Source organism: Phocoena phocoena, chromosome X, assembly GCF_963924675.1.
Source record: "Phocoena phocoena chromosome X, mPhoPho1.1, whole genome shotgun sequence".
Taxonomy (NCBI): Eukaryota; Metazoa; Chordata; class Mammalia; order Artiodactyla; family Phocoenidae; genus Phocoena; species Phocoena phocoena.
Window position 1 is genome coordinate 99931384 of NC_089240.1, and position 21269 is coordinate 99952652.

A 21269-nucleotide genomic window follows, 5' to 3' on the forward strand; every position below is an offset into this window, starting at 1 on the left:
TTTTCAGCGTATCTTTATGGGATGGGCTGAAAAGTGTCAGAGGTGGCAGCCATAAAGGTAAGGAAAACTTCCCTCAAATTGAGCTCAACTGCAGAAAATAATATAGGAAGAATGTTAGACAAAGAATGTCTGCTTCTGTGCTCCCCTTTTTTTACTGAAGTGAAATTCACTAACATACAATTGACCATATTCTAGTGTGCGATTCAGTGGCATTTAGTGCGTTCTTAACGTTACGCTCTCACCACCTCTCTAGTTTCAAAACATTTTTATCACAGCAGAAAAAGACTCCATATCCTTTAGTAATCACTCTCCACCCTGTGCCCCACCCTCTGGAAACCACTAACCTGCCTTCTGTCTATGGATTTGCCTATTCTGAATGCGTCATAAAAAAAAATTAATACAACATGTGACCTTTTGTTTCTGGCTTCTTTCACTTAGCATAATATTTAGAGATTCATCCAGGTTGTAGCATGTTTCAGAACTTCATTCCTTTTTATGGCTGAATGATATTTCATGGTATGGATATACCACAATTTGTTTATCCATTTGGGTTGTTTCCATATTTTGGCTATTATGAATAGTGCTGTTGTAAACAGTTATGTATAAGTTTCTGTATGGGTATGTTTTCTTTTTTTATATCTAAATTTATTTATTTAATTTATTTATTTTTTGGCTGCGTTGGGTCTTTGTTGCTGCACACGGGCTTTCTCTAGTTGCGGCGAGCGGGGGCTACTCTTTGTTGCGGTGCGCGGGCTACTCACTGCGGTGGCTTCTCTTGTTGTGGAACGTGGGCTCCATGCCTGCGGGCTTCAGTAGTTGTGGCTCGCGGGCTCTAGAGCACAGGCTCAGTAGTTGTGACGCAGGGGCTTAGTTGCTCCGCGGCGTGTGGGATCTTCCCGGACCAGGGCACGAACCTGTGTCCTCTGCATTGGCAGGTGGATCCTTAACCACTACGCCACCAGGGAAGCCCTGGGTGTGTTTTCATTTATCTTGGATATATACCTAAGAGGGGAATTGCTGGGTCATAGGGTAACTCCGTTTATAACTTTTGAGTAACCAAAAGTTATTGAGTAACTTCTGTTTTCCCTTTTACACTCCCACCAGCAGGGTACACATTCCACATCCTGATCAACACTTATTTTTGGTTTCTTATTACAGCCATCCTAGTGGCTGTGAAGTGGGGTCACATCGTGGTTTTGATTTGTATTTCCTAATGACCAGTGATTTTGAACATCTTTTCATGTCCTTGTTGGCCGTTTATATATATTCTTTGGAGAAATGTCTATTCAAGTCCTTTGCTCACTTGTAAATTAGGTTTTTGTCTTTTTGTTGTTGAATTGTGGGAGTTCTTTATATTTTCCGGATATGAAAACTTATCTGTGGTTTACAAATATTTTCTCCTGTTCTGTAGGTTGTCTTTTCACATTCTTGATAATGTTCTTAGCACAGCGTGCTCCCTTTTTCTGGATGTGTAGAAGAATATATTCTTTGAAAATGTCCGTGAACTTGTATAAAAGGAGTCCACACTCAGGCTTATACTATTATTTTTCTGTCTGCATTTTATTTTCTTCTCCAAAATTGTTCGCATGGATTGTTTATTCTCATCTCTCCACCTAAGAGCTCAAGCAAAGCATTTTGCTTATCTTTCAGTTAAAATAATTCAGACATAAGAAAAAAGTAGTCAGTAGCACAGTATTTTTAAATTATACACTACCATTGAGATATGAATGAAATGAAACATGCTACTTAGAAATACAGTGTTATTTGACCATTTTAAGCTCTACCCTATGACCTAAAGTTGTTAAGGAGTTTTGTCTAATAATGACCATGGGGGAGGGGAGTGTGAATGACCCCACCAAAACCGTTTTGCAAAGGAATTAGTGTTGCTTTTTTTTTTCTGTGCATTTATCTTAGACATTTACTAACTAACCAAAAGACAAAGCTGTTTCGTTTATTCTCATTTTTCAGAAACTTACTCAAGTTTATAGAACTCTTCATGGAGCTTACACAAAAATTTTGGAGGTTATGCACACAAAGAAAAGACTTTTAGGCACTTTCTTCAGAGTTGCCTTTTATGGCCAAGTAAGTATACTTTAGTTCATAAAGTTGTTTTCCTTTTTAAACATTCACCTTTGAATGATTACTGTAGCAGCAGTTATTGGTTCTAGGATTCTGTCTAGATAGAGCACCTGCCACAACAGCAGGAAGCCTCGTTTGTAAGTGTAAAGTTCACTTTGGTTCCCATATCTAAATCCACTAGGTCAGAGAACAACATATAAAATTTGAATGTTTCCTCCAGTTTCATTTTTTGTTAAGTTTCTTAAATGTATACTTAATATCTAGCACTGAAAGATTTGCAATAAAAATCAGGTAAGTATGCAGGCGATGAAAAAATCGAGTGTGGAAATCTTCAGGCCAATAATATGCTCACATGACTGTGAGTTTGAAAATTCTCATTTATTTCAGTTAAAATATATGCATGTGACTTTTAGTACTATTATGTAAAATCTATTTCAAATACATTATTGCTAATTATTTAGTAGATTTTTCTCTAAGTGCTTTGTTTGCTCATATTATTTATAAATTGTCATATGTTTAACTTTATAATAGTCTTTTTTTGAAGAAGAGGATGGGAAGGAGTACATCTATAAAGAGCCAAAGCTCACCGGCCTCTCGGAGATTTCCCTGAGACTTGTTAAACTTTATGGTGAAAAATTTGGTACAGAGAATGTCAAAATAATTCAGGATTCAGACAAGGTAACATATTTATTGGTTCCAGGTGTGGTACGTTGCTTCTGACTTTTTCCCTTTTTAGCTAGTGGAGGAGAGGCATGGGAAATAGAGCCTTTCCAGATCGTGAAAGAAAGGACAGGGGCTTTGGAATCAGAAAGAAGGATTCAAATCTCCATTCTCTGCCACTTGCTAGCTGTGTGACCATGGGGAAGTTACTTAACCTCTCTGTGCCTCATTGTTCTCATTAGTAAAATGAAGTTAATAATAGTGCCTTCCTCATGGAGTTGTTGTACGGATTAAATGAGTTAATATATGGAAAGTGCTTAGAGTTCCTGGTATGTAAAAAAGCATTCACTAATAATAATAGAAGCTGGCACGCTCAATAAAGGTTAGCTATTATTGTGAATGCTGTTGGGCATCATGATTGTCAATTTCATACTTTATGATTAAAATCATCTTAGGACACACATTTTACTCTTAAGATATCCTTAGTTCACTAGTTACATTCGCAGCGATGTAGGTTTAGGAGAGATGCCTTGGGCCTTGATCTAAAGATTATCCATCCCACTAGCCCTGCCAAGGCAAGGATGAGAAAGGTTCCAGCAAGAGAGGCTCTTTCCTAGAAATGCATAGTTCCCTATAGACAGAATCGCGCGAAGCCACAATAAGAATGCCTGACTGTCCTTAGTTACCGTGGGTATGTACAGGATGAGAGCTGACTTTTCAGGTAGGAAGGACCTATACAGTGCAGGATCTGTAGACCCCAGAAATATTTACTGCGTGACTATGATGTGCATGGTGCTATGCAAAGCACTCAATAGCTAACAGGCAGCATTGCCGGAGTGAAAAGCCCGTGGCGCTAGTAAAGACACTTCATTTTCTACTATGAAAATGATCTCTTCACTTTGTAAACTTACCTATATCTCATGGAGATGATTTTATCTTCCACGTATGCCTTCGACGTTTAAAAATAGACGTGCTGATAGGTTCGAAATTCATGAATATTTGGCAGAACCTCTCTACTTCTGATCCGTTTCACTATTTTGTGTTGTTTTATTGAATTAAGGCAACAGAAAATTTCATCTCCTTATAGCCAGAAAGTTTTAGGCTTGCTGCCATACTACTGATACTATAAATGGAAAGTTAATAGAAAGCCAGACTTGCAGAATAACATGCGGTTTCCTACTTTCTTCTGCCTCCGAAAACCTGGCCAACAAGCACTAATGACAAACCACCATCAGGCAGCTGGACTCCTGACATTTTTATGCACAATATTTTAGTCATTCTTCACAGGCAACAGATATAATAAGCAGTTGCTACTTTTAAAATCCTTATTTTTTTCTTAATGTGTGAAATTGAAAATTAAAAACACTCTTTTACTTGCCAAAGAACAAAATTTGCTTAAGGGCACAAACAATGTGAAAAACAGTTGGGCGGTATTTTCGAGTATTTTAAATGTATCTTTCCTTGGACCCAATAATTTCACATTTCGCATTTTATCTTGTAGATAGATATACACACATAAAGATGTATGTTTAAAGGTGTTTATTGCTGCAGAGTTTATATAACAAAAACCTGGAAACAATCTAATATCTACATGGTTAAGGAAGTGGTACTACCCCCATATAATGGACATAGTATCCTAAGCATTAAAAAACTGATGAGTATTGATATACCTATCAAGATATATTATTGAGAGGAAAAAAGGTGAGGCACAGAACATTATGGATAGGATGATTACATTTGTGAAAATTGATATTCACATATACGCACCTGTTTATGCTTAGGAAATTTCTGGAATGATACATACAAAATTGTTAGCCACGGTTATCCCTGAGGAGAGAGACTAGAGTCTTATGTGGGAAGAAAGACTTTTTTTTTTTACTTTTCATATATACCCTCATGTACTGTTTGAATGTTTACCATATACATAGTTTATTTTATAAGGTCAAAATCAGTCTTGACCTCTTTTTTATTTTCCTTCTATGTCTTGTCTTAGCCAGATACTTAACCTCACCTGAGCTTCTCTGGAGAAATCTAGCTTTTGAATGGGAAAGAAAAGAAAGGATTTCTAGATTTAGGCTTTTAGATTTTTATGTAATAACAAGTAGAATGGGTTTGGAGAAGTTTTAAAAGTTGCTAAGAAACTTTCCCTTGTCTATGGTCCTGTATATGTGGAGAGAAAAGAAAAGGATGTAGGGACTGTTTCTTGGGAGGTTTTTGTTGTTTTTTTGGTTTGTTTCCATTTTTCCTAAGCTAAACACAAAAAGGCCTGACTATGATAGATTGCAAGGATATTGACAGCGCCACCAACACCCAAGGCACAAGTCAAATTTAGTTGGGAGAACCCTGAAAGAAGAGGGCCCTGGGAATCATCTGGAGTTAATGGAGACACTGCAGCATAGCTTCTTAACATGGAATTTAGACTCTTTATGAAATGGTTTGTAACTATTATAATTTTATATCTCTGAAATAGAACCATTCTCCTTTCCTGTGGTCCCCTTCCTCCATAGAATGGGCTTAGTGCGATCAAGAGTACCCACTCTTACAATGTCAAATACTGCTTGTGGATGTACGAATTGTCATCTTTTCTGTAGGGTAGTTGGGTAGTATGTATCAAAATTCCCCAAACAATGTAAATCTTTTTTTTTTTTTTTTTTTTTTTTCTGCTGTACGCGGCCCTCTCACTGTTGTGGCCTCTCCCGTTGCGGAGCACAGGCTCCGGACGCACAGGCCCAGCGGCCATGGCTCACGGGCCCAGCCGCTCCGCGGCATGTGGGATCTTCCCGGACTGGGGCACGAACCCGTGTCCCCTGCATCGGCAGGCGGACTCTCAACCACTGCGCCACCAGGGAAGCCCCCATGTAAATCTTTTAACTAAGCAACTTCTCGTCTAAAAATGTTTCCTAAGGAATAAATCAGAAGAAAATATACACAGTTTTAAATACAAGGATGTTCATTGGAGCATTATTTATAATAGCAAAATGTTGGAAAACAACCTGAGTCTGTTCATGAGGGACTGATCTAATAAATCATGTTTATCCGTATCCATCCATTAAAAGTCATGTCAATGACTATAATATAGAACTGTGATAACTATCTTTTTTATTGTGGTAAAATACACATACCATTTATATGTTAACCATTTTTAAGTGTACAATTCAGTGGTGCTTCCAACACCATGTTGGGTAGAAGTGGTGAAATGGGCATCCTTGCCTTGTTCCTCATCTCAGAGGAAAAGCTTTCAGCCTTTCACCATTGAATGTGATGTTTGCTCTAGGTTTTTCACGGTGGCCCTTGATCAGATTGTAGACATTTCCTTCTATTCCTACTTTATTGAGTGTTTTTATTATGAAAGGGTGTTGAATTTTGTCAAATGCTTTTTCTGCGTCGATTGAGATGATCATGTGGGTTTTTTTTCCCCCTTCATTCTGTTAATGCAGTGTATCAATATTACATTGATCAATTTTCATATGTTGAACCATCCTTGCATTCCAGGAATAAATCCCACTTGGTCATCGTGTACAGTCCTTTTAACATGCTGCTAAATTCAGTTTGCTAGTATCCTTTTGAGAGCTTTTGCATCCGTGTTCATAAGGGATATTGGTCTGTAGTCTTCTCGTGCTGTCTTTGTCTGGCTTTGGTAATCGGAGTATTGCTGACCTCATAGAATAAGTTAGGGAGTGTTTCTTTCTCTTCACTGTTTCGGAAAATTTTGAGAACACTTGGTGTTAGTCCTCCTTTAAATATTTGAGAGACTTCACCAGTGAAGATACCAAGTCCAGAGCTTCTCTCTGTCAGGAGATTTTTTATTACTGATTGAGTTTCCTTACTAAAGATCTGTTCAGATTTCCCTATTTCTTCATGGTTTAGTCTTGGTAGGCTTTGTGTTTCTAGGAATTTGTTCATTTCACATTTCATCTAGGTTTTCTAATTTGTTGGCATATACTCGCTCATAGTACTCTCTTATAATCCTTTTTATTTCTGTAGGATTGGTAGTAATGTCCTCATTTTCATTTCTGATTTTAGTAATTTGAGTGTTCTCTCTTTTTTTCTGTTCTATTTAGTTAAAGGGTTGTCAATCTTGTTGATCTTTTCAAAGAGCCAACTTTTGGTTTCATCGATTTTCTGTGTTATTTTTCTATTCTCTATTTCATTTATCTGTGCTCTAGTCTTTATTATTTCCTTCCTTCTGCTAGCTTTGAGTTTAGTTGTTCTTCCCTTTCTAGCTCCTTAAGTTGTAAAATTAGGTTGTTGATTTGAGAGCTTTCCTGTTTTGTTTTTTGTTTTTTTTTTTTTGTGGTACGCGGGCCTCTCACTGCTGTGGCCTCTCCCGTTGCGGAGCACAGGCTCCGGACGCGCAGGCTCAGCGGCCATGGCTCAGCGGCCATGGCTCATGGGCCCAGCCGCTCCACGGCATGTGGGATCTTCCCGGACCAGGGCACGAACCCGCGTCCCCTGCATCGGCAGGCGGACTCTCAACCACTGCGCCATCAGGGAAGCCCTCCTGTTTTTTAATGTTAAATGTTAGAGCTATAAATTCCCCCTCCCGCCCCGTAGCACTGCTTTTGCTGTGTCCCATAAGTTTTGGTATGTTGTGATTTCCTTTTCATTAATACCTAAGTATTTTCTAATTTCCCTTGTGATTTCTTCTTTGATCCATTGATTTCTTCAAAGAATATGTTGTTTAATTTCCACCAATTTGTGAAGTTTCCAATTTTCCTTCTGCTGCTGAGCTCTAACTTCATCCCATTGTGTTCAGAGAAGATACTTTGTATGATATCTGTCTTTATAAACCTATCGAGACTTATTTGTGGCTTAACATATAGTCTATCCTGGAAAGTGTCCCATGTGCACTTGAGAAGAATGTGTATTCTGTTGTTGGGTAGAGTTTTCTATATATATGTCTGTTAGGTCTAGGTAGATCATTGTGTTATTCAAGTCATCTATTTCCGTACTTACCTCCTGCATGGGTGTTCTATCCAGTATTAAGAGTGAGCTATTAAAGTCTCCAACTATGATTGTAGAACTATTTATTATTTCTCCCTTCAGTTCTATCGATTTTTGCGTCATATATTTTGATGATCTGTTATTAGGTGTGTAGATGTTTATAATTGTTTTATCTTCTTGCTGTATTGAACCTTTTATCAATGTATAACGTCCTCCTTTGTCTCTTGTAACCTTTTAAAATTTAAAGTCTGTTTTTTCCAATATTAGTATCTTTACCCCTGCTCTCTTTTGATTACTATTTGGATGGGATATCTTTTTCCATTCTTCCACATTCAGCCTTTGTGTGTCTTTGGAGCTAAAGTGAGTCTCTTATAGACAGCGTATCGTTGGATCATGTTTGGTTTTTGTTATTCCATTCTCCCAATGTCTGTCTTTTGTTTACAGAAGTTAACCCATTTATATTTAAATTAATTACTAATTATTAAGGAGGGACTTTACTGCTGTCATTCTGCTATGTTTTCTATGTGTCTCATAGCTTCTTTGTCTCTCATTTCCTGCATTACTATCTTCTTTTGTGTTCAGTTGATTTTTTTGGCAGTGGTTTTTGTTTTAGTTTTTAAATCACATCCTCTCTCTCTCTTTAAATTTTATTTATTTTTGGCTGCGTTGGGTCTTCGTTGCTGTACACGGGCTTTTCTCTAGTTGCGGTGCGCGGGCTTTTCCTTGCAGTGGCTTCTCTTGTTGCGGAGCATGGGCTCTAGGCACACGGGCTTCAGTAGTTGCAGCACACGGGCTCAGTATTTGTGGCATGTGGGCTGTAGGGCACACAGGCTTCAGTAGTTGTGGCACGCGGGCCGTGGAGTGCAGGCTCAGTAGTTGTGGTGCACAGGCTTAGTTGCTCCACAGCATGTGGGATCTTCTCGGACCAGGGCTCGAAGCCGTGTCCCCTGCATTGGCAGGTGGATTCTTAACCACCGCGCAACCAGGGAAGTCGTCCCTCTCCCTCACTTTTAAGGACAGTTTTGCCAGATATAGGATTCTTGGTTGATAGATTTTTTTTTTCCTTTGGCACTTTGAATATATCAGTCCACTGCCTTCTGGCCTCCAAAGTTTCTGATGAGAAATCTGATAATCTTATTGAGGATCCCTTGTGTGTGACAAGTCGTTCATCTCTTGCTTCTTTCAAAATTCTCTTTGTCTTTGGCTTTTGACATTCTGATTTTAATATGTCTCAGTGTGGGTCTCTTTGAGTTACCCTTCTTGGAGTTTGTTGAGCTTCCTGTCTTTCATCAGATTTGGGAAGTTTTCACCCATTATTTCTTCAGATATTCTCTCTGTCCTTTTCTCTGTCTTTTCTCCTTCAAGGACTCCCACAATGGGTATGTTCGTCTGCTGGATGATGTTCCACGGGTTCCTTAAGGCTCTGTCGCTCTTCTTCAGTTTTTTTTTCCCTTTGTGTTACTCTGATTGATAATTTCCATTGTCCTATCTTCAAGTTTACTGACTATTACTTCTGCCTGCTGAAATTTGCCTTTGAATCCCTCTGGTGAATTTTCATTTCAGTTACGTTTTTCAGCTCTGAAAAAAATTTTTGGTTTCTTTTTAGATTTTCTCCCTCTTTATTGATATTGACATTTTGTTCATACATCATTTTCTTGACTTTTTCCATAACTTCCTTTAGTTCTTTTAGCATGAAGACGGTTGTTTTAAAGTCTTTTTCTAGGAGATCTGCTGCCAGGTCTTTTTCAGGGACAGTTTCTATTGGTTTATTTTTCTCGTTTGAATGGGCCATACTTTCCTGTTTCTTTGTATGCCTTGTGATTCTTTTTTTGTTGAAAACTGGACATTTGAATTTAATAACGTGATCACTCTGGAAATCAGATTCTCTCTCTGTCCCAGAGTTTGCTGGTTTTTGGTTTTGTTTTTAATTGTTGTAAGCTGTCTCTGTGCCAGGGATAAGCCTGAGGTGTAAACCTGGGGACTTATCAGGTCTTTCCTTAGCCTGTGCCTTCCCCTGAGCATGTGCAGTGACTTTCTAGTTTCCTTCATATATGCAGTTGCTTTTGAACGCCCTAGTCTCCAGTGTCTGGCTCCCAAGAGGGGAAAGAGAGGAAAATGAAGGGAGGAGGGGGAGAAAAGATACCGGTCCTTTAAATACCCTGGAAGTCACTTCAGCCAGAGGGGGAGGGCCTTGCAACAATGGGAAGAGGTGCTACAGTAATGGCCTGCAGCTTCTTTGACTGCCCCCCCCACACCGTGATCAGAAGCAGCAGTCGTAGCACAGATCCCCAATATTTGGAAGACAGGGTCCTTCTTGTTCATCCTGACTCCCGCAAGCTGTTCCAAGAACATGTGCACCGCTGCCTGCCATGGTACTTGAGGGGTGAGGTGCAGATAGCGGCCATTGTGCCAAGAGCTAAAATAGACCAAAATCAAAATTAAGGTAATTTCCTGTCCAGGTCCTCCCCTGGAAGTTGCAAGTCTTCAGTAGACTCCAGAGTTCCAAAATACTTACATCAGATAGATTCTGCCAGTGTAACTGTTGTCCCTGTAGGAAGATAGATTTCTGGTGCTCTGCCATCTTCTCCACTTTAATATATTTTTAGGAAATCAGATTATGAAACAACGTTCAGCATGATCTCAGGTTCGTAAATACATGTGCATAGGAAAGAGATTGGAAGGAAATATATGAAAATGTGAATAATGGTCATTGCTGAGTGGTAGCATTACAGTTTCTGTCTTCTGCCTACGTTTCTGTAATCTCCAAATAGGTTTCTGTAACTTCGTAATAATCAGAAGGAAACGATCCTTGCAAAAAGAGCGAAGACCTCTTCCAGGTGTGTATTCAACTCACAGTGTATTCAGCGACAGTGGTCCTCAGTTGATTTCAGAGGAGTTAGTAGCTTACCTGTACCCCCTTTTCCTATATATTGAATAAAAAACAAAACTTTCTCACCTTACAGGTAAATGTCAAAGAGCTTGATCCCAAATATGCTCATATCCAAGTCACTTATGTGAAGCCCTACTTTGATGACAAAGAACTCACAGAAAGAAAAACTGAGTTTGAAAGAAACCATAATATCAGCAGATTTGTTTTTGAGGCTCCTTATACATTATCAGGCAAAAAGCAAGGCTGTATAGAAGAACAGTGCAAACGCCGTACGATCCTGACTAGTAAGTGGGACTTGGCGTAACTTCTTTGTTTGACATGGTCGTTGTTTGGTGCACACAAGCAGCAGCTGGTCAGCAGGAAAATGTAACTGAAATTTTAGTCATTCGTTGTTCTGCTGTTCAGTCACTAGCTTGCACAAACATGGCTACGTTATAAACCGTTGGTTTCCCGTATGTAATTCATGACTGCTCTGAGTTGTCTCATAAAGAGAATTTCTCCCTCAATCCTGAAGTAATAAGGCGCCTATCTGCTCCCTAAGGTATTTTCCAGACAAAGCATGGGGAGAATTAAGCACAATAGATTTTTTTCTTTAATTTGCCTGTTTGATTTACTATCTTAAAAACTCATTTGTTCAACCTTAACATTTAATAGCTTCGAACTCGTTTCCGTATGTGAAGAAGAGGATCCCTATAAACTATGAACAGCAGATTAATTTAAAGCCAATTGATGTTGCTACTGATGAAATAAAAGATAAAACTGCAGAGCTGCAGAAGCTTTGCTCTTCTGCTGACGTGGACATGATTCAGCTCCAACTTAAATTGCAGGGCTGTGTTTCAGTGCAGGTATGTTGGTTGCTAAACACGTATTAAATGTTTCTTGACGTTCCTCTTGCTTTCATAAGGGCAAAGAGCAAGCATTCATTGTAATTGTCTGTTATACTCTGACTGAGTGCAAAAACCTGTACATTTTTGATTAAGTTAATAAAGAAATTATGTTCAATTTCCATAAATTTTGTGTTATGTCAGAGGACTTGAACATAAATCCCTCTGACTATAGCCAAGCCCTATATTTACATATCAGAAATCATTAACTAACCTATTAGAATATTACCTTTGCAGATGATTTGCTTTAGTTAATCTTTTTCAAATAAATTTATAGTAAGAATAGTAAATGTGTTTCTCAGGTGTGGATTTTTAACATGCTGGTTTTCTTTAAAAAGAGAATTGTAAAAATTACGTTTTGGTTGTATTCCAACAACTCTCTCATTTTTCTCCTTTTGTAATTTAGGTAAATGCAGGTCCGTTAGCATATGCAAGGGCTTTCTTAAATGACAGTCAAGCTAGCAAGTATCCACCTAAGAAAGTAAATGAGTTGAAAGACATGTTCAGGTAAGTGCTTTGTAGTTTTCAGATTATTCCTCTATTCTTTTACTCCATTTTCTTCTTAAAAGAAACCAAAATATTCACCAAATAATGTCCCTCCAAAAAAGGACATTCTCTGTTCTCTTCCACAACATTTAAGTGACCTTCTGATGGTACCTTAAGTAGTAAGGAAATGTGTGTGATTTCTTTCTTGCTGCAGAACTTTAACAATGTCCTAGTGACCCAAGACATTAAATACGACAACTTACTGTATTGCTTTGGATACTGTGACACAGACACAAGCCTACATTCATTATGTGATGTCCTCCTTTGCCCGACTGACCTTACGTTACAGCTTTTCAGACCATTTAGGGTAGGAAGGGCTGGATAAGCTTGCTTCTATCCACGTCCTTAGTTCCACTTGGATTCTTCCAGTCTAGGGCATGTGATGTCTTGTCTGGACTGAGCATCCCTCTAAGCTAGGGCATGTCTGAATGCTCTTGCATTGGAAAAAAAAAATCTGTTTCATATATGAAAAGAGTTTACATTCAGAATAAGAGAGACAGCTGAGTAAAATAGGCTAAGGAGAAAGATGATAGCTTATCCACTCATTTGCTTCAGACTTATAGCATTCACTTTTCCCGTCTCTGTGTTATCAGCTGTTTCAGGTTACAGAGTAACCAGTAGTCATTCATTCAATAATTATTAATGCCTGGCATGTATGAAAAGATTCTACTAGTTGCTATGGCAGGGATACAAAACAAGTGGGCAGTGAGGTACTTTGTCCCCTGAGACCTACCGTTTAATTATGGACATTAAACATAAACACATGAAATGATGGAAAAATGCTTTTATGATAACTCGTCAACTCTCTGTCCCAACTCTTACCAGCCCAGGGCAGATACTTCATGCCTATAGCACCCAGCACTGTACTGGGTGCATAGCTAGTACCAAAAAAAATATTTTTGAATGGATGACATTATCTACAGATGTAAACTAATGTTAGCACAACTTGAGCTGATATCATATCAAGTAAATGACCGAGCAAGTAGGCTTCCCAGAGGGTATATGTTTTGAGCTGGATTTTGAAGGAGGTAAGAAAGCAGAAGAGAAAGATGGAAAAGAAAGAAAACGATATTTCAGACTTAGGAGATGGCATTAGCAAAAGCACAGTGAAAATACGGGATTCTAATCTTCCTTGTAGGCAAGCCGTGGTTAAAGTAAATATTAAATTGTCGGTGAGACTTTCCAGGAATAAACAACAAAAACTTTATCTTTGATCTTCACCCACAGGAAGTTCATCCAAGCATGCAGCATTGCGCTGGAACTAAACGAGCGGCTGATTAAAGAGGATCAGATTGAGTACCATGAAGGGCTGAAGTCAAATTTCAGAGACATGGTAAAAGAATTGTCTGACATTATTCACGAGCAGGCAAGTATTAGGGTGGTTGAAAACAAAAACGTGATCCGGGGTCCGTAAAGAGTTACTTAACAAATCTATTAGTTTGAAAGGTGTTACCTTGAAATTAGTATGTTATTTTAGAATTTGCTCATATCTTCTTTAATCATTTAAATGATGTAATACAAATGAGATTGGAAGCAATTACTGACAGTTGCTTTAGCAGGTGCTTCAGATAATAAATCATTTGGTTCTTTGTGCCACAGAGCCATTAGAAGCGAGTAGCTGAGCGAGTCTGAGTTGATCTACTATGAACATGGATAAGAATCTCTCAAGAAGGGTCCTAGAGAAGTGAAATGATTGGCTCAGTAGCCAAATCCCTAAATGAATATTCCTGTCTTAGCTGTAAGAAACTAGATGCAGGTGGCCCTCCCTGTCTGCAGGTTACACATTCACGGATTCAACCAACTGCAGATCGAAAATATTTGAAAAAAAAATTCCAGAAAGTTCCAAAAAGCAGAACTTGAATTTGCTGCACATAGGCAACTATTTACGTAGCATTTACATTGTATTAGGCATTATAAACAATCTAAAGATGATTTAAGGTATCGGGGAGGGTGTGCATAGGTTATATGCAAATACTATGTCGTTTTATGTAAGGGGCTTGAGCATCCTCAGATTTTAATATCTGTGCAGGGGGCAGTGGTCCTGGCACTAATCCTCCAAGGATACCAAGGGACAACTATACCATCATTTAGGTGAGATCCTGAGTGAGTTCCAAAATTCGGGAATCGTCTTAATACCCATACAGCCAGTTCTGTTTTCATAAAACCTAGCATTTTAATTTATGGCTGAGTGTTAATGACAATTACAGCTAACTTAGTAGAACACAATCTGAAAAATACAGAGGCAAAGATCTGCTCACCACTTACAGCCAAATTATGTCATGATTAAGTAGTTATGACTTTCATATCCCCACTTACCTAAAACCAGAGTACTCCTGAATTGTCCTGGTAAGTGTCATTCCTATATTAGGGTCCTGAAATCTGTGTTTACAACCACTCTAGACGTGGACCGTCACTCAGGCATTTTAATATCTTCAACACAGTTGTAAAAGTCACAGCATGATGGTCTGGTCCCTCAGTGCGTGAGCCTGTTAAGCTTATCATAAAGTCTCCTTAATTTCCTTACTAAGGAAAACAGCCAATGAGATAAGTATTTGCTTCAGAAAGTCTTCAAACTCTCAATTTTTTTAAGAAACTAAGGCTCCTTAAAAGAAACAAGGGTAACGACAACCCTTTAGAGAACCCATTCTTGACACTGGTCCCAGAAAGGAGAACCTCATCTGTCCTGGTATCTGCATTTCATTGATTGCTCGGCACTCCCCTGTGTGAGACCATCACTCAAAGGGTGTTCTTACAAATAGACTTACAAATAGTGGTTAGTTCCCAAAGAGCTGCAGTGTAATGATGGGTGAAAGAAGAGATGTTTCGAGGAAAACAAAAGCTAGTTGACTCCAGGCTCTACCTCTCTGAATTTAGCATGTATGCTTTCTCTTAGAAAGGACTAGGGGAAATTTAGTTACCATTAGCCCAAGGTCGCACTGAGTGACCAGGAGTCTAATTTTCTAACCATGGTCATCTTCTCAGTATGGAGAAGCCAGTCAGCCAGACGTTCTTCGTCCCATCTGTTCAATGAGACGAGTCACCCCAGTCTCCTACTCTCCCGTTCTCATGGCTGGGAATTTTGTTGGCCTGAGGAGTCTGGAATCAGTGATCTGTTTCTTCTTTTCGCCATCTTTACTTCTGTTTGCCCGCCTAGGAGTGAGTGCAAACTGTTCCAAGGCATACCTTTGCGGCTCAGTCTTCAGAGGCCCATCTTGGCCTCCTTCCCAAAGCAGCCAGGTGATCAGGGCTAGGAAGGTAGGGAATCATTCCACTTCCTTTTTTGTCTGTATCTCAAGCTCAGCCCCTGAGTACAGTGGGTACTTCACCATCACTGTTCTGGGGTATGCTTGAATCAAATAAGACCACATAATTTATTCCTAGGATCTGTCCAGTTTATGGGGTTTTGTTCTCCATAGTCCATAGGAAAAAACAGCAAAAACCCCTCCTTCACAAAAGATATAAAACACTTACATCATTTTAAGCCAATGTGTATTATATTACAGTTATGTAATTTGCATGCAACCGTATGACCTAGCATTGAGCTCTGATTTGTTCAACTTGAAAGCAAATCGTTCAATTCACTGCTATTACTGTGATCAAGATATTTAGAGTAGTAGTTTTATAAAGTTATTTTTTCCCGTGTTTAAAAAAAAAAAAGTTCAACTGAGTAAATTGTAAAGATCTTGGCTTTATTCGGTGATTCATGAGTCGGGCAGCATCCCGTCCGGCAGACAGAAAGGAGCTCCGAAGAGTTTGACAAAATGGAAGACCTTTACAGGTAGAACGAGGCAGGACAAGGAAGTTACTCTAGAAAAGAGCTGATTCTTTCAGGCAAGGTCACCTTCCCACGGGGCACAGCAAGGGTCTGTCAGGTGGAGTACCTCACCAGTGCCGACCAGGTAATTCCAGACCGAAAGTAATACACATACTTTCTTGACTGCTTAAGATTACCTGCCTAGAAAAGGCTGAAACTGCAATTAGTTTAGGTATTAAGTCTCAGGTGACGTGGGCTTAGCGCAAGTGACTCCATTTTGGGCCTCTCATCTCTTTTTTAACACCGTCAAGTGTGGATTTTACAAATCTGCTGTCTTACTTCCCACCTGTCTCTCTCATTTAACTTCCATGAACCATGGCTATTTTGTTTAGTTCTAGGGACCAGTATTTTAGACCTTTGATATTATATATTGATAGCTAACCAAGAAAAATCGTAGTTTCTGTTGGTTTATATTTACGCACGCCTCATATTCAGGTGTGCCTTACTTTGGGCAAATGTTGACTTCATAGTGAATTTTTTTTGTAAGTCAATATTTCCTATTAGATTCTCATATAAAAGAGAGCCTTTTTTTAGTCATTAACTTTGAGACATATTATTTCCCAAAGGAAAACATAATAATACAAAATAAGATAAAATACAGCTGTGCGTTGCAATGTGAATTATCTATGAGCTCCATAAACGATTACTTGACAAAAAGATACGGCCTGGATATCCTTGGCCCTTTTCAATGGAATCTGTTACACTATACTAAAATATAGAGTCCTTTTAAAAACTTCTTCAAGCTTTTGACTTTTTAAAAGGGATGTATATCACCTTAAAACTATTAATTGCAGGTCTTAATTAGATAGAGTTGGTGGTGGCCATTGTAGTGTCTGTTTGGTCTGTTTTGTTCATGATGAATGCTCTATTTTCTCGTCGCCTCTGACAGTTGTGGATAATCAATCATCTCTTAAACCTCTCCTGTGCTTTCAGATTAGTGTCATGAGTTACGATTTTTATAAGAGGAAATTTCTCTATTACGGACTTTATATATAAGACATGATTTGTAGCAACACAAATGATGTGACGCATTACTGCCACCGTAAACTAATTTGCAGGCTTAATACTGAAGTTTCAGAGCTAACTTGAGAACCCAGTATTGAAAGCTTGAGACCTAAATCGGGACAGTATAGTAAAGAGGTTGGATGTGATGTGTACGCTATTCTTTTCTTCTGTCTAATCCACGCGTGAGATCTCTGTTGCTTTTGAGCACACAACATAGTTAATTTGGGGGACTTGCCTGGCGGTCCAGGGGTTAAGACTTCACCTTCCAACGCAGGGGGTGCGGGTTTGATCCCTGGTCGGGGAGCTAAGATCCCACATGCCTCGCGGCCAAGAAAACAAAACATAAAACAGAAGCAACACTGTAACAAATTCAATGAAGACTTTAAAAATGGTCCACGTCAAAAAAAAATCTTTAAAAAAAGTGGATCATTTTTAAAACATCTATACTAATATGTATGTTTTATGTTTATGGGATATAAAATTTATACTTATGAAGTTTATTTCCGAGAAAAGTCTTCTGTATTAATTAGCTTATATAATTACAGTATGTATTTAGAAATGTTCACTTATTTTCTCTTCGCTTAATATTATTTCCCAAGTCTCCAGGGAAGGAGCATGGGTATCTGCATGTTTGAAAAGTCCCACAGTGATCCTGAGAACCACTCTTAGAAGATGATCTATAAACTTGTGTCCAAGAGTCCACTGTTTAGGGCTCTTGTTATGACCATCGGTTAAAAAAATTGTTTTAAAGATTGTATTACCTCTCGCTTTCTGTTGAATTTTGCATTTTACAGCCTTCTGTGTTTCTTAATGAGTAACCAGATCTTTTCTGCTTTTTTGATATGCTGCCTTTGTAATACAGCTTTGAAGACTTGAGTCGGTAATGTTTTTCTTTGCTCTTTCTGCTTTATGTCATTTTAAATAGCTAAGTGTCAGTGATAGATTGAAACATGCCTGCGATTTCATATACACATACTTCTTGGGCAGCGGCTACTCTGCTTCATGATAAACATGCAGATTTCTTTCGTTTCAGATCTTACAAGAAGACACAATGCATTCTCCCTGGATGAGCAACACATTACATGTATTTTGTGCGATTAGTGGCACGTCGAGTGACAGAGGTTATGGTTCCCCAAGATACGCTGCTGAGATATGAGGACATGCAGATGTAAAGTGATAACAAGAATGAACCTTCTCAGGAATATTTTGAGCTGTGCAAATGTTAAAATTTAAAGATTTGATATACGTGGAGTGTTTTCTTCCTGACACCAAAATTTTCATGCTTTCAAACAGGGTGCTTACATATTTGTAAATACTTAAGCAACTTGAAAGTGCCTGGAAAATTGCACCACTGTGCTTGGTTTGTACTTTTTTAGGTAAATCTATATACTGAGAAGTAGAGCTCAAAAACGTTAATTCGATTTGCTCAGCTGTTGCTTAAAATAATAATGGTACTGTGTAAAATTGTATAATGGAACACAATAAAAGGTAAAACTTATTTGTAATTAGAAGTGAAGGAAATAATACTTGGAACTTAGCATTTTTCTTGACAGGAAGCCAAATTTATTATCATACTAATCCTTGGAGAAAAAAAATTGATAAAATTTCCATAAAACAGGGATACTTCCAACTGGGGAGATGATTTGAAATCTTGCCTACTAGTGGTCAGGACTGGGCTAAGGGAAGCAAAAGCATTATTTAAAAAGGAAAATTTCACAAAGAAAGGATATGTATAGAAATAGCAGGGTTACCGATCCTTCAAGTTTTGATCCAGTGATGCTAGGTACTCCAGTTGGTCTCTCTGACATACAAGACAAGGGATTCCTTTGTGGCATAGCTTTGCCTAGCAAGCAACGTTCGTTGCCAGAGCTTCATCAGCGGAGGCTATCCGTAAAGCTAAACAAAACATCTCTGAGATCTGCAGTCAGTACATACTATGCAACTTCAAAGCTTTAGCAGCAGATTCTGAGAGTAGGGATTTTGTAATGATCATTTACAATGGTCATCAGTTTACAAGTTTAACAAGCATTTTGATAGAACTTGATGGTTGCAGCGTTTCTTGGGTGGGTATGCATAAGCACCACAGATTTAGCAACTGCTGGCTAAGGATTACATCTCTAACTATGAAGAAGCCTCAGACTACCTAAATAATTCAGGAGAAACCAAGATGCAAAGAACTTTTTTAGCTTGAGTTATCCATATAATTTTGGCTGCCTTTCGTGTAAACTTTAAGTCCTAGACTTATTTTTCTTATGTAGTTCAGCTTATTTTACAGACAAAAAAAAAAAAAAAAGGGAAAACAGACACTGATATATAAATGGATCGCATGGAGCCTTGGCTTTTTAAATACTTTGTGATCAAGTAAACCTTAGAGATTATGCACCTGGCTTGGCCATTTTTCTTTACACGTCATTTTTAAGCTTTCAGGGGAGCATGAAATTATCTATGAAATGTTAATTTTGTATTTAACGGGGGATTCAGAAATTTCAGAGGCAGTTTGTAATTCCTTAATATCTTGGGGTAACTGGAGAGTTAGTTTCACCTTTAAAGTGATTATATTTGGCATGTACACGGAAAGAACCGTCACCTAGAGAGAGTGCTGCCTTCTGAGAATGAGGCATCTTGGGGAAACTTCAGTGCTCTTTTGTCAATAACTAGCCCCTATCATGTCCCCCAGCAAAGTATTGTGCCCTGTGGATAATTTTTTAAAGTATAACAAATGACCCCTGCCCTCAAGGAACTTGCAATCTAGTTGAGGAGGCAAGATAGACACAAAATTAAATAAAACAAGAATTAACAATATAAGACAAGAAAAGTTGTGCGTGAACGTTGACAGATGAAGGACATTGCCCACAGCTCGCATCACATTCAAGGAATGAGAGGCCGCTGTGAGTTGTAATGTTCAGGGATGGTTTCATGGGCAAAAGTAAGCCTTGAACAGGCTTTCAAAGGTGAGAGGGTGTTCTAAGCAGGAGGAACATCATAAGCAAAGGTGCAAAAAGAATTTGCAGAAGTTCAGGGGATGGTGGGACCAGTTTTGTTCAAGGGAGTAGTGGAAAGAAAGTTCAGACCTAGATTTTGGAAGGCCTTGAATACCAGGCTAATAGTATTTGGACTTTAGTCAGTAAACATGAGGGAGCCAGTCCGGGTTTTTGAACAGAGAGACTACTTGATTAAATGTTATTTTTAGTTATGAGTCCATAAACCCCATAGATGTGAACAAGAATGGAGAAGAAAGGACAAGTACAAGAGATACTCTGTGGAAAGACTGGACGTGACTTATTGATGGCTAAGGAGAAGAGAGGAAAAGTTAAAGAGAATTTTGTGTCCTGTGGCCAGTGAGTTGTCCGGGTCGTAGCACAATTTCACTAGATTTTTTTTCACCAACTTTCAGACTGAGGTCAGAAAGCTATATACAGAGAACAAGGTGGGCTAGACTAGAGAAAGCCAGCGAAATGTGTTTTGAAACACTGCATATATTAGGCATTACTGTTTATATAGTTTAATGATTTCATGAAGTGATTTGGCCTCTACAGATTAATTCACATCAAAGAGTGCGTTTCTGCTATACTGATTATTTTTGCAGTTAAGCTTGAGTCCAATTTCCCCTGGAAGCTCTTGTTTTGATAGTCTTTGACCATATTGTAAAATGTGAATAAAGTCACCATTAGTAGTGTTAGTTTATCACTACAGTGATAACCCGTAGAGCAAGTAAGCAATTCCATGTAGGTTTTCCAAGTAACCAGTGCACCAATGGCATCCTGTCTCTAGATGGGATTGTTATTGTTACCATATGATTTGACTGCTTATAATAAATACTGTCAACATCTTTTTAGAAATGAAACGAAGAGCAGCAGTGGTAGCAACAGCCTTGGAACCTTGACCAACGTATCATAGAACTAGAGATGACTCACTGGTTAATTAACAAACTAAATAGGTCAGCGTAATAAAAACCTAAGCCTTTGATTATAAATACTGGTTTATCTGAAATGTAGAACCTGAGCAATGTATTGGAATAATAGGAAATTTCCAAACTCTTGAAAATATTAATAATCAGACACATATCTCAGGCTTGTGATCCACGAAATGGTGGGCTACCTTCAGTCTTGTTCTAACAGTATACTACTTCAGCTATCAAAACACAGGGGGGGGAAAAAAAGCCACAGGGGAAAGGAGTAGAATAAAAGGGGTGGGGAGTGTGGGTGTGTGTAGCAAGGCTGTTCCCCTGTCCTGGGATTTGGCCTGTAAGAGTGCTTTGTTCATCTGGTTCCGGTTACAATAATGCTTTTTTTCTAGTCCCAAACCACGTAATGGTTACTTGAAGAAAAGTGTATATGTATGTTTATCCAACTCCTGATTGAACTTGTGACTAAATCCTTCAAAGATTTTGCCTCTGTGTATGGCATCTTAAAACTTTTTCCAACATGCTTTTTTTCTCTTCTGTTTT

General features: G+C 38.6%; 1 protein-coding gene across 1 annotated transcript in view; it reads left to right on the plus strand.

Annotated features, from left to right (window-relative positions):
* The window catches only part of DOCK11 (dedicator of cytokinesis 11), a 197898-nt gene extending 179571 nt beyond the window's left edge, over nt 1-18327 (plus strand). Inside the window, exons 47-53 of the mRNA XM_065901242.1 lie at nt 1969-2082; nt 2611-2757; nt 10647-10857; nt 11228-11418; nt 11864-11964; nt 13231-13369; nt 17856-18327. Of these exons, the coding sequence (XP_065757314.1) occupies nt 1969-2082; nt 2611-2757; nt 10647-10857; nt 11228-11418; nt 11864-11964; nt 13231-13369; nt 17856-17978 (1026 nt within the window). The 3' untranslated portion in view covers nt 17979-18327. The remainder of the gene's footprint in view (nt 1-1968; nt 2083-2610; nt 2758-10646; nt 10858-11227; nt 11419-11863; nt 11965-13230; nt 13370-17855) is intronic.
* Nucleotides 18328-21269: the final 2942 nt, after the last annotated feature.